Source organism: Globicephala melas, chromosome 2 (genome assembly GCF_963455315.2).
Source record: "Globicephala melas chromosome 2, mGloMel1.2, whole genome shotgun sequence".
In the NCBI taxonomy this organism is placed as follows: Eukaryota; Metazoa; Chordata; class Mammalia; order Artiodactyla; family Delphinidae; genus Globicephala; species Globicephala melas.
Window position 1 is genome coordinate 150,619,095 of NC_083315.2, and position 15,784 is coordinate 150,634,878.

At 39.5% G+C, this 15,784-nt stretch overlaps 1 protein-coding gene across 16 annotated transcripts in view; it reads left to right on the forward strand.

Moving 5' to 3' along the window:
- Nucleotides 1-15,784, forward strand: part of TTLL5 (tubulin tyrosine ligase like 5) — a 306,774-nt gene that overhangs the window by 18,703 nt on the left and 272,287 nt on the right. For 15 of the 16 annotated variants that reach the window (XM_060295064.1, XM_060295066.2, XM_060295069.2 and 12 more), the window contains exons 4-6: nucleotides 1,494-1,576; nucleotides 3,300-3,406; nucleotides 14,773-14,903. In XM_060295064.1, coding sequence (XP_060151047.1) covers nucleotides 1,494-1,576; nucleotides 3,300-3,406; nucleotides 14,773-14,903 — 321 coding nt within the window. The remainder of the gene's footprint in view (nucleotides 1-1,493; nucleotides 1,577-3,299; nucleotides 3,407-14,772; nucleotides 14,904-15,784) is intronic. The other variant, XM_060295078.1, reaches the window with a different exon arrangement.

Below are 15,784 nucleotides of genomic sequence, written 5' to 3' on the forward strand. Positions count from 1 at the left end.
ATAGTGATGCATAGAAAGAGATTGAATGTAATGCGCCAGAGAAAACTTTAGTCTTTGGGGATATATAGAAACCTCACATGATTACAGACATTCCTCTTAGACAGGGGTCACAAGCACAGAATGCTCTCAGGGGCCTGACAGGAGATAAGAATGAGTGAAGCAGGTCAGGTGGGGACGGTGCTGAACTGGACAGCGCAGGCCTGTCCTGCAGGGAGCACTTGCACTTCTCTGGTTGACTCTTGCCTTGCCAGAGAGAGAGCCCAGGGTTGCCAGGGTTTTCAAGAGAAGTCCAGAAATCTAGATTTTTTTTTTTTTTTTTTTTTGCGGTACGAGGGCCTCTCACTGCTGCGGCCTCTCCCGTTGTGGAGCACAGGCTCCGGACGTGCAGGCTCAGCGGCCATGGCTCACGGGCCCAGCCGCTCCGCGGCACGTGGGATCTTCCCGGACCGGGGCACGAACCCATGTCCCCTGCATCAGCAGGCGGACTCCCAACCACTGCGCCACCAGGGAAGCCCCCAGAAATCTAGATTTTTATATGAATTCCTCCAATTTCAAAAGGTTAGCAATTAATTCAATTTTATTTTTAAAGCACAAGGAGGAAGAACAAACCATGTCTGCAGATTGGTTTTGGCCCTCGTGTCATCAGTTTATAACCTCTGGTCTAAGATATGCTGGTAACCAACATTGTTGCACATGAGGGCTATTTAGAACGGCGTTCTTAGCCTTTTTGGTGCAGTGGGTGCGTTGGCAGTATGGGGAAACTTATGGGTCTCTTCTCAGAATAATGTTTTCTAAGTGTATTTTAAAAATACGAAAGACTACAAAGAAAATAAATTGTATTAAAATATAGTTCTCAAAATATTTTTAAAAACCAAATTTGTGATATGTATGCCTTTTATTAGTGCATTAAATAACATGATCTAGTGGTAGGTCTGTTCACTGCCATAATTTTTAAGTACTGTGGGAGTAAGTGATTTTTTTTGGCCGTGCTGTGCGGCTTTCATTATCTCAGTTCCCGACCAAGAATTGAACCTGCACCACGCAGTGAAAGCCCGGAGTCCTAACCACTAGGCCACCAGAGAATAAGTGATTTTTTTTTTGAGAATAAGTGATTTTTTGAGATAACTGTAACAACTGTAAAAGAATGTTAGAATACCTGATATCTGTTGGTGGCAGGGTCACAGGCATTGCTCATACTATTCTCCTTTGTTGCCTACATTCCTAATTGAAGGTAATGTTAAACTGGAACTAGAATTTGGTGAAAACAGGGATGTCATTCCCCCCCGCCCCACCCCCATCCATGTTCAGTGACAGTCAGTGAATCTCAGGTTTAGGACCCTTAGTCCAAAATAATCCTCAACCTACTTATAGTAGCCTAAGGATAACAGTATTGTGTTATTGAGTGTAATTAGTCCAGCCACCATCTTACAGTTTATTTCTTTCTCTATAGTTAACTTTCTGGTTACTGAACTTGATTCTATGTTTTTCTTTAGAACGTTATCACTTGTCTTACAAGATCGTACGAACAGACAGTCGCCTGGTTCGCAGCATCCTGACAGCCCATGGATTTCATGAAGTAAGCTCATTTTTACTACCTTACCTTATCTGCTCAAAAGCTGAAAATCCTAGCCACCTAACTGACTGTCAGCTAACAGGGCCAGCTCTAGAAAGTACACGGGACCACTCCTTAGTGATGATGCAGAACTTGCATTGACTTTCTGACTTTCTGAGTCACTTTATCAGTTTTCCCTTGAAATACATGGAAAACATTTCCACAAGATTTTGTGGGGCTTTTTTTGAGGGGAAAAAAATTTTTTTTTCCTTGCTGTATTTTTAGGCATGGGCTAGAGGCAGAGTTTCCCATAAGGAATTGTCTAATACCCAATTAAACCTCTTTGATTGCAAGCAACAGAAACAGACTCTGCCCAACATAAACCAAAAGGGATTTATAGTTAAGATGTACATAGAATGGCTAGCAGAACCAGAGGAAAAGCTGAAAAAGCAGACCTTTGGAAGAAGAGAGAATGCAGTAGCTCCAGGGATCTGGCAACAGAAGTCTTCAAGACCACCTTTACTGCTGTGGAATGAATCGACTGCATTCATTGTCCTTGTGCCTTTCTCTGCTAAAGAAGCATATTCTGGAGATAGAATGATTAGCCTAGCTTGGGTCAAGGGTCCACTCCTTGGGGGAAGGGAGGGCCAGGTGATTGCCAGGTCCTTTAAAACCAAGGAGTATGTTATTCCCAAAGAAAATTGGGAAAATGGGGATTTGACATCAAAAGGCAAAGGCAAAAATGCTGGATGGATTTCCACTGTGGATATTTTGAGACAGTTGATAAAAGTCTGGTTGCTCGCTTCTTATCCTAGGTTGAGGTATGAAGTAGACATTTTGAGGAAGTTCTGATACCAGTTTATATACTGTCTTTGTTGCTGTTTTATTTCCAGGGCTTAACATGGTACCTGTCACATCAGAGGCAGAGAGTACATAATTGTTGAATGAATGGACAAATGAATTCTAATGAATGAATGAATGAATTCTAAGTTGGTTTGCTACTATAAGGTTTTAGATCTGATCATCACTTTATACCCAGCATCTGCAAGGATATAAGGACAGTCTGAGAAGGGAGTTTTGGGGTTGGGTCCTCATCTCTCACTTTGATATGCAAGAATATCTAGAGATATCATGGACTTCTATAAAAGGATTAATTCTACTTTTTGCATGTGAGACTTGTCCAACTCTCTCATTCTTTAAACTTGCTTATCCCTCTGTTCTGTACACTCAACTTTTGTCTTACTAAGCTCACATCCTAACTGACCCGCCCCTGTGAGTGCTCTGTGGATGAAAAATCTCTATGACTTTTTACTTCCATCATTCTTCCAGGGGCTGTCTCTGGTGTTTCTTTCTTTTTATAAAAAAATAAATTTATTTATTTATTTTTGGCTGCGTTGGGTCTTCACTGCTGCGTGCGGGCTTTGTCTAGTTGCGGCGAGTGGTGGCTACTCTTCGTTGCGGTGCACGGTCTTCTCATTGCGGTGGCTTCTCTTGTTGTGGAGCACGGGCTCTAGGTGCACGGGCTTCAGTAGTTGTGGCACGCGGGCTCAGTAGTTGTGGCTCATGAACTCTAGAGCGCAGTCTCAGTAGTTGTGGCGCATGGGCTTAGTTGCACCGCGGCATGTGGGATCTTCCCGGACCAGGGCTCGAACCCGTGTCCCCTGCATTGGCAGGTGGATTCTTAACCACTGTGCCACCAGGGAAGTCCCTCTGGTGTTTCTTATCTTGTCTTTTTATCTGCCCTTAGGTTCACCCAAGCAGCACTGACTATAACCTAATGTGGACAGGATCCCACCTGAAGCCCTTTTTACTTCGCACCCTCTCTGAAGCACAAAAGGTTAATCACTTTCCCAGGTAATGCTCTTGTAGCTACTTTGTTCCATTTAAAGGTACCTGACATTGAGGCATGTAGCCAGCAGAGATAATAAACATCCTTTAAAAACAAAAGAAGTCTGTGATACAGGCCAGCAGTCTGCAAATCAGACTGAGGTGTTCACATCCCTGGACATACCTGAAGACTTTGCAAGGACTCTGTAGGATGGATGGTTTTAAAATACACTACTTCTGGATTGCAAATCCCATAGATTCTCTTTCCTAAAATTGAGCTGCTTGTGAGCCCCTCATGTGGATAGGTTCTCCCTTCTCACCTTCTTTTTCATAATTACTGTTTTTTCCCTTTATAAAAGAACGGCCCACCTAGAATCTTAATATGGTGCATTGTCCTGGGGTGTAAAAATTTCAAGGGTTCCAAAGCAAGGAACAAAAATATTGGTGTTTAATTCAGGTAATAGCATAACGAATCTTTTTGCATGGTAATGATTTCCATTTCTTTGCTTTAACAGAATTGAAGAAGGACATAATCAAGTAGTCAGCTGATAGATCATTAAATATAAGATTTAAAGATAGGTCATCTTGTGACTTTTGACATATAATTAGAAAAGAGTTCAAAGAATTGAATGGTATTGCTATATTAAACTTCAGCCAGTCTAATTGGTTAACATCAGCCTAGAGACGCAATATTGCCTAGTGGCTAGAAGCACGGGCTCTGCAGCCAGCTAACCTGGGCCCAGATCGCAGTTCTGCTGACTGATCTTGGGCAAGTGAGCTTTCTGAGCGTCAGCTTCCTCATTGGTAAAGAGAAGTACTAATGACACACACTTTGTAGGACTATCGTGAGGATTTAATAAGTGCTTAGAACATCACATGCCTGCCACATAGTTAACATTATATAAGTGTTAGCTATTATATTTGTGAACAAGGTTTATCAGTGTTTACATCTATGAAAGAGAAAATAGGAATAGAATTGATGCTGAAACGCTGCCTTATTCTAGCAGTGAGTAATTTTCAACTATGGAGAGATACATGACCTACTGGAGAAGAGGGCAGCTAATCTCATCTGTCTAATGAAGAGATGCATATCTAATAGGAATTTTGTTATTTGCTCAGTGGTTGAGTTATATTTTATTTCCAGGACTTATGCCCCAGGTACTCACTCATGCTAACAAGTTTTGCTTTTGGTCACTTCATATACTTGTCTCCTCATTTTTTAGAAACGAAGGCTCTTTCTTGATTATTCAATTCTACTGTCTTATACTCAGTCAATGGGTATAAATACCCAGCCTATGCTGTCTCTAATGTCAAATAGTTTCTTCCTAATCTTAGATAAATGTATATTTTGAATCTTTATAACAAGTTCCAGTTTAATTTTATGTCTGAGCTTCATGGGCAGAAAATAATTTAAACTTTATTTTCTTCCTTACTGCCTGGAAGATGTGGATTTGGTTTTCTAAATGTGTGACTGGGTGCTTGAAGTGAATCAGATGCAACTATTTTAAATAGGTATTTAAACAGTCCTAAAATAGCTCGCAGTAGAGACTGCATTCCTAATTCCTGTTAGTAGTATATTATTTATTTCGATAGTTTTTGAACTATTCCTGTAGGTGTATAGGAATTCCACCTCAATTTGGACTCAGTATTAATAAATTCTAACCTATATTTTCTTCACTTCTCTTTGAATGTGTTGTACATGTATGTTTGGGAATATTAATAATCCATTACCTAAATGCAGTATACTTTGTGGCTTCTGGTGCTCTGTATTTTCTAAGAAAATACAGAGCACCAGAAGTTAGAAGTCTTTTTCAATCCAGAGACTTCTAACTCACATGCAAGAGGAATGCAAACACTTGAAATGTTTCCAATATTATTGTGTACTCTTTTTATGTAATTTTTAAAAAAAAATAATTTTAGACTTTTAGAACAGTTGCAAAAATAATATAGAGTTTCTATGTGCCCTTTACCCAGTTTTCCTAATGTTAAATCAGTTATAACCATAGTATAGTTATCAAAACGGAGAAATTGATGTTAGTATAATGTACATTTTAATAAAAATTTAAAATATTTACGGTGTTTTGATGAATTGTGTACTATGTTCTTACAATGATAGGTCAATATATGTATAACAAGTACGGCCTTATGATCACAGGAAACTTAAAAATATTAAATGTAATTGGTATACATATTTTCGTTGTAGAGAAGGTATAATATAATGTACAAGACTTACAAGCATTAAATACGTTCTGTTAGGCTAAGCTGTTCTTTGGGGGAAATGGAATGGAAGAAGTAAAAACAAAAATGAATTGGGGGATGTCTGGGCAGAGTAGGGGAGGCTTCTGGGGTGCTGGGAATGTTCTATGCTCAGTGGTGTTCACACAGGTGACCAGAATTCATCATGCTCTGCAGTTGTGATTTGTGTACTTTCCTGTTCATATGTTACTTTCAGTTAAAAGTATAGTATTGTAAAAAGTGAAAAATTTACTGACAAAAAGAGCCTTTTCTTTTATAGTACTTTTAAAATGTACAGTGGCTGGTGAATCCTGATGTTATTTAGCTTCCCTTGAATATACTTAAAAGGATACTGTTATAGTTTTATTTTAAAATTATATTTGCCATTCATTGGATCCTTTGGAACATTTTAAATTTATGATGAAAAACCTTAGATGCCACCGACAAAAAGGATACAGTTTCCCAAAATTTGTATCGGGAGCACCAAGCAAAAATGTTTGGAGACCACTAATACTGGGTAACTGTAGAAGAATTTGTCATTTTTCTTATCCTCTGGTTCAGTGTTTGCTTTTTTTTTTTTTTTTGATTTTGACATACCATTGCATTCAAGAGTTTATTTTATTTATTTATTTATTTAAAAAAATTTTTTACGATCTTTCTTTTCTTTTTTTCTTTTTTTTTGAACTTTTGAATTTTATTTTATTCATCTTTTTATACAGCAGGTTCTTATTAGTCATCCATTTTATACACATCAGTGTATACATGTCAATACCAATCTCCCAATTCATCACACCACCACCCCTGCCCCCGCCGCTTTCCCCCCTTGGTGTCCATACGTTTGTTCTCTACCCTGTGTCTCAGTTTCTGTCCTGCAACCAGTTCATCTGTACCATTTTCTAGGTTCCACGTGTATGCGTTAATATACGATATTTGTTTTTCTCTTTCTGACTTACTTCACTCTATGACAGTCTCATTAGATTCATCCATGTCTCTACAAATGACCGAATTTCATTCTTTTTTATGACTGAGTAATATTCCATTGTATATATGTGCCACATCTTCCTTATCCATTCGTCTGTCGATGGGCATTTAGGTTGCTTTGATTTCCTGGCTATTGTAAATAGTGCTGCAGTGAACAGTGGGGTGCATGTGTCTTTTTCAATTATCGTTTTCTCTGGGTGTATGCCCAGTAGTGGGATTGCTGGGTCATATGGTAATTCTACTTTTAGTTTTTTAAGGAAACTCCATACTGTTCTCCATAGTGGCTGTATCAATTTACATTCCCACTAACAGTGCAAGAGGGTTCCCTTTTCTCCACACCCTCTCCAGCATTTGTTGTTTGTAGATTTTCTGATGATGCCCATTCTAACTGTTATGAGGTGATACCTCATTGTAGTTTTGACTTGCATTTCTCTAATAATTAGTGATGTTGAGCAGCTTTTCATGTGCCTCTTGGCCATCTGTATGTCTTCTTTGGAGAAATGTCTGTTTAGGTCTTCTGCCCATTTTTTGATTGGGTTGTTTGTTTTTGTTGTTGTTGTTGTTGTTGTTTTGCGGTACACGGGCCTCTCACTGTTGTGGCTCCTCCCGTTGTGGAGCACACGCTCTGGATGTGCAGGCCCAGCGGCCATGGCTCATGGGCCCAGCCGCTCCGCGGCATGTGGGATCCTCCCGGACCAGGGCACGAACCCGTGTCCCCTGCAGCGGCAGGCGGACTCTCAACCACTGCGCCACCAGGGAAGCCCTGTTTTTTTAATATTGAGCTTCATGACCTGTTTATATATTTTAGAGATTAATCCTTTGTCCGTTGATATGTTTGCAAATATTTTCTCCGATTCTGAGGGTTGTCTTTTCGTCTTGTTTATGGTTTCCTTTGCTGTGTAAAACCATTTAAGTTTCATTAGGTCCCATTTGTTTGTTTCTGTTTTTATTTCCAGTACTCTAGGAAGTGGATCAAAAAATATCTTGCTGTGATTTATGTCAAAGAGTGTTCTTCCTATGTTTTCCTCTAAGAGTTTTCTTGTGTTTTTTTTCTTAGATATCTTTTTTTTTAACATCTTTATTGGAGTATAATTGCTTTAGAATGGTGTGTTAGTTTCTGCTTTATAACAAAGTGAATCGGCTATACATATACATATATCCCCATATCTCTTCCCTCTTGTGTCTCCCTCCCTCCCACCCGTCTAGGTTGGCACAAAGCAGTGAGCTGATCTCCCTGTGCTATGCAGCTGCTTCCCACTAGCTATCTGTTTTACATTTGGTAGTGTATATATGTCCATGCCACTCTCTCACTTTGTCACACCTTCCCCTTCCCCATATCCTCAAGTCCATTCTCTAGTAGGTCTGTGTCTTTATTCCCATCTTGCCCCTAGGTTCTTCATGACCTTTTTTTTTTTTCCTTAGATTCCATATATATGTGTTAGCATATGGTATTTGTTTTTTTCTTTCTGACTTACTTCACTCTGTATGACAGACTCTAGGTCCATCCACCTCACTACAAATAACTCAATTTTGTTTCTTTTTATGGCTGAGTAATATTCCATTGTATATATGTGCCATATCTTCTTTATCCATTCATCTGTCGATGGACACTTAGGTTGCTTCCATGTCCTAACTATTGTAAATAGAGCTGCAATGAACATAGTGGTACATGAGTCTCTTTGAATTATGGTTTTCTCAGGGTATATGCCCAGTAGTGGGATTGCTGTGTCGTATGGTAGTTCTATTTTTAGTTTTTTAAGGAACCTCCATACTCTTCTCCATAGTCGCTGTATCAATTTACATTCCCACCAACAGTGCAAGAGGGTTCCCTTTTCTCCACACCCTTTCCAGCATTTATTGTTTGTAGATTTTTTGATAATGGCCATTCTGACCAGTGTGAGATGATATCTCATTGTAGTTTTGATTTGCATTTCTCTAATGATTAATAATGTTGAGCATTCTTTCATGTGTTTGTTGGCAATCTGTATATCTTCTTTGGAGAAATGTCTATTTAGGTCTTCTGTCCATTTTTGGATTGCGTTGTTTGTTTTTTTGATATTGAGCTGCATGAGCTGCTTGTAAATTTCGGAGATTAATCCTTTGTCAGTTGCTTCATTTGCAAATATTTTCTCCCATTCTGAGGGTTGTCTTTTGGTCTTGTTTATGGTTTCCTTTGCTGTGCAAAGGGTTTAAAATTTCATTAGGTCCCATTTGTTTATTTTTGTTTTTATTTCCATTTCTCTAGGAGGTGGGTCAAAAAGGATCTTGCTGTGATTTTTATCAAAGAGTGTTCTGCCTATGTTTTCCTCTAAGAGTTTTATAGCGTCCAGTCTTACATTTTCGTCTCTAATCCTTTTTTTTTTTCGGTACGTGGGCCTCTCACTGTTGTGGCCTCTCCTATTGCAGAGCACAGGCTCCGGACGCACAGGCTCAGCGGCCATGGCTCATGGGCCTAGCCGTTCCGCGGCATGTGGGATCTTCCCGGACCGGGGCACGAACCCATGTCCCCTGCATTGGCAGGCGGACTCTCAACCACTGCGCCACCAGGGAAGCCCTCTCTAATCCATTTTGAGTTTATTTTTGTGTATGGTGTTAGGACGTGTTCTAATTTCATTGTTTTACATGTAGCTGTCCAGTTTTCCCAGCACCTCTTATTGAAGAGACTGTCTTTTCTCTATTGTATATTCTTGCCTCCTTTGTCATAGATTAGTTGACCATAGGTGCATGGGTTTATCTCTGGGCTTTCTATCTTGTTCCATTGATCTATGTTTCTGTTTTTGTGCCAGTACCATATTGTCTTGATTACTGTCGCTTTGTAGTATAGTCTGAAGTCAGGGAGTCTGATTCCTCCATCTCCACCTTTTTCCGTCAAGAGTGTTTTGACTATTCAGGGACTTTTGTGTCTCTAGACAAATTTTAAGATTTTTTGTTCTAGTTCTGTAAAAAATGCCATTGGTAATTTGATAGGGATTGCACTGAATCTGTAGATTGCTTTGGGTAGTAGAGTCATTTTCACAATACTGATTCTTCCAATCCAAGAACATAGTATATCTCTCCATCTGTTTGTATCATCTTTAATTTCTTTCATCAGTGTGTTATAGTTTTCTGCATACAGATCTTTTGTCTCCTTACTAGGTTTATTCCTAGGTATTTTATTCTTCTTGTTGCAACGGTAAATGGGAGTGTTTCCTTAATTTCTCTTTTAGATTTTTCATCATTAGTGTATAGGAATGCAAGAGATTTCTGTGCATTAATTTTGTATGCTGCTACTTTACCAAATTCATTGATTAGCTCTAGTAGTTTTCTGGTAGCATCTTTAGGATTCTCTATGTATAGTATCATGTCATCTGCAAACAGTGACAGTTTTACTTCTTCTTTTCTGATTTGGATTCCTTTAATTTCTTTTTCTTCTCTGATTGCTCTGGCTTAAACTTCATGAACTGTGTTGATTAATAGTGGTGAGAGTGGGCAACCTTGTCTTGTTCCTGATCTTAGTGGAAATGGTTTCAGTTTTTCACCACTGATAACAATATTGGCTGTGGGTTTGACATATATGGCCTTTATTATGTTGACGTAAGTTCCATCTGTGCCTACTTTCTGGAGGGTTTTTATCATAAATGTGTGTTGAATTTTGTCGAAAGCTTTTTCTGCATCTGTTGAAATGATCATATAGTTTTCCTCCTTCAATTTGTTAATATGGTTTATCACAGTGACTGATTTGCCTATATTGAAGAATCCTTGCATTCCTGGGATAAACCCCACTTGATTGTGGTGTATAATCCTTTTAATGTGCTGTTGGATTCTGTTTGCTAGTATTTGTTGAGGATTTTTGCATCGATGTTCATCAGTGATATTGGCCTGTAGTTTTCTTTTTTAGTGACATCTTTGTCTGGTTTTGGTTTCAGAGTGATGGTGGCTTCATAGAATGCGTTTGGGAGTGTTCCTCCCTCTGCTATATTTTGGAAGGTTTGAGAAGGATAGGTGTTAGCTCTTCTCTAAATGTTTGATAGAATTTGCCTTTGAAGCCATCTGGTCCTGAGCTTTTGTTTGTTGGAAGATTTTTAATCACAGTTTCAATTTCAGTGCTTGTGATTGACTTGTTTATATTTTCTATTTCTTCCTGGTTCAGTCTCGGAAGGTTGTGCTTTTCTAAGAATTTGTGCATTTCTTCCAGGTTGTTCATTTTATTGGCATATAGTTGCTTGTAGTAATCTCTCATGATCCTTTGTATTTCTACAGTGTCAGTTGTTACTTCTCTGTTTTCATTTCTAATTCTATTGATCTGAGTCTTCTCCCTTTTTTTCTTGATGAGTCTGGGTAATGGCCTATCAATTTTGTTTATCTTCTCAAAGAACCAGCTTTTAGTTTTATTGATTTTTGCTTTTGTCTCCTTCATTTCTTTTTCATTTACTTCTGATCTGATCTTTATGATTTCTTTCCTTCTGCTAACTTTGGGTGTTTTTTGTTCTTCTTTCTCTAATTGCTTTAGGTGTAAGGTTAGTTGTTTATTTGAGATTTTTCTTGGTTCTTGAGGTAGGATTGTATTGCTATAAACTTCCCTCTTAGAACTGCTGTTTGCTGCATCCCATAGGTTTTGGGTCGTCATGTTTTCATTGTCATTTGTTTCTAGGTATTTTTTGATTTCCTCTTTGATTTGTTCAGTGATCTTTTGGTTATTTAGTAGGTATTGTTTAGCCTCCATGTGTTTCTATTTTTTACAGATTTTTTCCTGTAATTGATATCTAGTCTCATAGCGTTGTGGTTGGATAAGGTACTTGATACGATTTCAATTTTCCTAAATTTACCAAGGCTTGATTTGTGACCCAAGATATGATCTGTCCTGGAGAATGTTCCATGAGCACTTGAGAAGATAGTGTATTCCATTGTTTTGGGATGGGATGTCCTGTAAATATCAATTAAGTCCATCTTGTTTAATGTATCATTTAAAGCTTCCTTATTTTTTTTCATTTTGGATGATCTGTCCATTGGTGTAAGTGGGGTGTTTCAGTGTGCTACTGTTATTGTGTTACTGTCTATTTCCCCTTTTATGGCTGTTAGCATTTACCTTATGTATTAAGGTATGTTGGGTGCATAAATATTTACAATTGTTATATCTTCTTCTTGGATTGATTCCTTGATCATTATGTAGTGTGCTTTGTCTCTTGTAATAGTCTTTGTTTTAAAGTCTATTTTGTCTGATATGAGAATTGCTGCTCAGCTTTCTTTTGATTTCTATTTGCATGGAATATCTTTTTCCATCCCCTCACTTTCAGTCTGTATGTGTCCCTAGGTCTGAAGTGGGTCACTTGTAGACAGCACATATACAGGTCGTGTTTTTGTATCCGTTCAGCGAGCCTGTGTCTTTTGATTGGAGCATTTAATCCATTTACATTTAAGGAAATTGTTGATATGTATGTTCCTATTACCATTTTCTTAATTGCTTTGAGTTTGTTTTGTAGGTCTTTTCCTTCTCTTGTGTTTCCTGCCTAGAGAAGTTCCTTTAGCATTTGTTGTAAAGCTGGTTTGGTGGTGCCGAATTTTCTTAGCTTTTGCTTGTCTATAAAGGTTTTAATTTCTCCGTCGAATCTGAATGAGATACTTGCAGGGTAGAATAATCTTGGTTGTAGGTTTTTCCCTTTCATCACTTTATATATGTCCTGCCACACCTTTCTGGCTTGCAGAGCTTCTGCTGAAAGATCAGCTGTTAACATAATGGGGATTCCCTTGTATGTTATTTGTTGCTTTTCCCTTGCTGCTTTTAATATTATTTCTTTTCTGTTTGATTTTTGATAGTTTGATTAATATGTGTCTTCGTGTGTTTCTCCTTGGATTTATCCTGTATGGGACTCTCTGTGCTTCCTGGACTTGATTGACTATTTTCTTTTGCCATACTACGGATGTTTTCAACTATAATCTCTTCAAATATTTTCTCAGTCCCTTTCTTTTTCTCTTCTTCTTCTGGACCCCTGTAACTTGAATGTTGGTGCGTTTAATATTTTCCCAGAGGTCTATGAGACTGTCCTCAGTTCTTTCCATTCTTTTTTCTTTTTCTGCTCCACGGCAGTTATTCCCACTATTTTATCTTGCAGGTCACTTATTTGTTCTTCTGCCTCAGTTATTCTATTGATTCCTTCCAGAGCATTTTTTTTTTTGGCTGCGTTGGGTCTTTGTTGCTGCATGTACTTTCTTTAGTTTCAGTGAGCAGGGGCTACTCTTTATTGTGGTGTGGGTTTCTCATTGTGGTGGCTTCTCGTTGTGGAGCACAGGCTCTAGTTGTGGGGGCTTCAGTAGTTGTGGCATGCAGGCTCAGTAGTTGTGGCTCGCAGGCTCAGTAGTTGTGGTGTATGGGCTTAGTTGCTCCACGGCTTGTGGGATCTTCCTGGACCAGGGCTCGATGCTGTGTCCCTGCATTGGCAGGTGGATTTTTAACCACTGCGCCACCAGGGAAGCCCCTTCCAGAGAATTTTTAATTTTATTTATTGTGTTGTTCGTCACTGTTTGTTTGCTCTTTAGTTCTTCTAGGTCCTTGTTAAATGTTTCTTGTATTTTCTCCTTTCTGTTTCCAAGATTTTGGATCATCTTTACTATCATTACTCTGAATTCTTTTTCAGGTAGACTGCCTATTTCCTCTTCATTTATTTGGTCTGGTGGGTTTTTACCTTGCTCCTTCATCTGCTGTGTATTTCTCTGTCTTCTCGTTTTGCTAAACTTACTGTGTTTGTGGTCTCCTTTTCGCAGGCTGCAGGTTTGTAGTTCCCATTGTTTTTGGTGTCTGCCCCCAGTGGGTAACGTTGGATCCGTGGGATGTGTAGGCTTCCTGGTGGAGGGGGCTAGTGCCTGTGTTCTGGTGGATGAGGCTGGATCTTGTCTTTCTGGTGAGCAGGACTGTGTCCAGTGGTGTGTTTTGGGGTGTCTGTGAACTTATTATGGTTTTAGGCAGCCTCTCCGCTAATGGGTGGGGTTGTGTTCCTGTCTTGCTAGTTGTTTGGTGTGGCGTGTCCAGCACTGTAGCTTGCTGGTCGTTGAGTGGAGCTGGGTCTTAGCGTTGAGATGGAGATCTCTGGGAGAGCTCTTGTTGATTGATATTATGTGGGGCCAGGAGGTCTCTGGTGGACCAACGTTCTGAACTCGGCTCTCCTACCTCAGAGGCTCAGGCCTGACACCCAGCTGGAGCACCAAGACCCTGTCAGCCACACGGCTTTTGGGAAGTCTGAGGTCTTCTGCCAGCGTTCATTAGGTGTTCTGTAGGAGTTGTTCCACATGTAGATGTATTTTTGATGTATTTGTGGGGAGGAAGGTGATCTCCACGTCTTACTCCTCCACCATCCTGAAGGTCCCCTCAGCCTGGTTCATTGTTTCTAATTCCTTAATGATAAGCGTCACTAGGGGTACTTTACATTCATAGGTCTTACTGCAGATTCAAGGAATCACCATCTCCAGGGATGGTGTATATTTAAAAAGCACCTTCTAGGTGCTTAATCTTTCTAGGCAAATATAGACCTAGAAAGTTATATATTTTAAAAGCAATGAGGTAATATGTATCTCAGTCAAGTTTGGAAATTACTGATCTAGACTAAATCACTGTTACATTGTGGTCTCCGGACCATCTGTACCAAAACACCTGGGGTCCATGCTTAAAATGCAGAGCCCTAGACTTCATCGCAGAATTTTGAGAGATGTGACCCTGGGACATTCGTTTTTGAAGAAACTCTATAGGTGATTCTTACGTACACTAAAATTTGAGGACCTCTGCTCTAGATCTGAAGAGGACAGTGGGTAAGAAAGAAGTATTGGTGATACCTACATTTGGCAAAGCAACCTTTGATTTTAAGAAATCAAAGTGAAAATTTTGAACCGAGGAACAGCTAGAATGCAGTTTTAATGGTTACAGCAAAGATTCTTAGATGGTTTTTAAATAGTGCAACAAACCATAGACTCTTGAATCCAGTCGAGGCCAGCTGAAGTGCCTTTTTGTAGTTTGCCAGATTACACTCCCTGATAGGCAGCATTTATCGCCCTAGTTTTAAGGTGATCATTTCCTTGACAAAGTGATAGATTTGGGATATAATACTGTCCTCAGTAACTGCTCATGAACTGTGAACTCTTTAGTATGTGATGACACAGGATAACCTCTGAGTCATAGCGTACTGAAATGGAAATGCTTTTATGAAATTTAGGTCGTATGAACTAACCCGGAAGGACCGACTGTACAAAAACATCATTCGAATGCAGCATACGCACGGATTCAAGGCTTTTCACATCCTCCCTCAGACCTTCCTGCTGCCAGCTGAGTATGCGGAATTCTGTAGTAAGTGCTTGACTCCTGATGCTCCATTCTCACCCCCGTCCCCTGTCCCCCATCCCCAGCAGCTGAACTTGGGGCAGATTTACTCCAAGGGCTGCCTCAAGTCAGGAACTAATCAGGGCTTTTCAGATCCTTAAAAAATTGTTTCTTTAGTAAAACAATTGCAGAGATAACTTTAAAACTGTTTTATTCTGAGCGTGTATGTGGGTATTTATTCTTAGTAAGGACATTTATGTAAGGACACATTGGTATTGTATAAATGTGCTCCTGTTTATTACAAAAAGTCTCTTTTTCATTGACAAGAGTTAGTGCCCATGTAAGGATGGATATACTTCTGCATATGAACTACATATGCATCCTTTTCGGCATCTCTCTTCCTCTTGTCATTTAAGGAATATCCCTATCCCCTCGATTTTTGGACTTGTGTGACTTATGTTCTTTGGGGTACACATATCACACATCTTTTGGTGTTAGGGTTTAGAGGTACCAGTTAGTCACACTCTCTCTCCTTGGAGTACAGACTAATTGAAAAATATTCATGGGAGCGAAATAGGCACATGAACGTCTGCTGTATTGGTGGTAAAGCTAGCTGGGAATGCATGGCCTGCATCCAAGTCTCATTGCTTCTTTTGTCTTGAAGTGAACTTACCTCCCCAGGTCCAAGCAGAGGAGATGGGCTATTTTGGACTCTCCCCCCATGGTGGGCAATGCCTGCCTCAGTAGGCTTAGAGCACAGAAGAGGCACGAATACAGAGAAGGTGTGAGGCAGGTCTTTTGTGAGAGTCTAAATAGGAAAAATAATAATAGCTAACAGTTAATGAACATTTCCCTTCTGTTAGGCCCTCTTCCAAGTGGAGCCTCTATTCTGAGGTAGGTACTGTTAC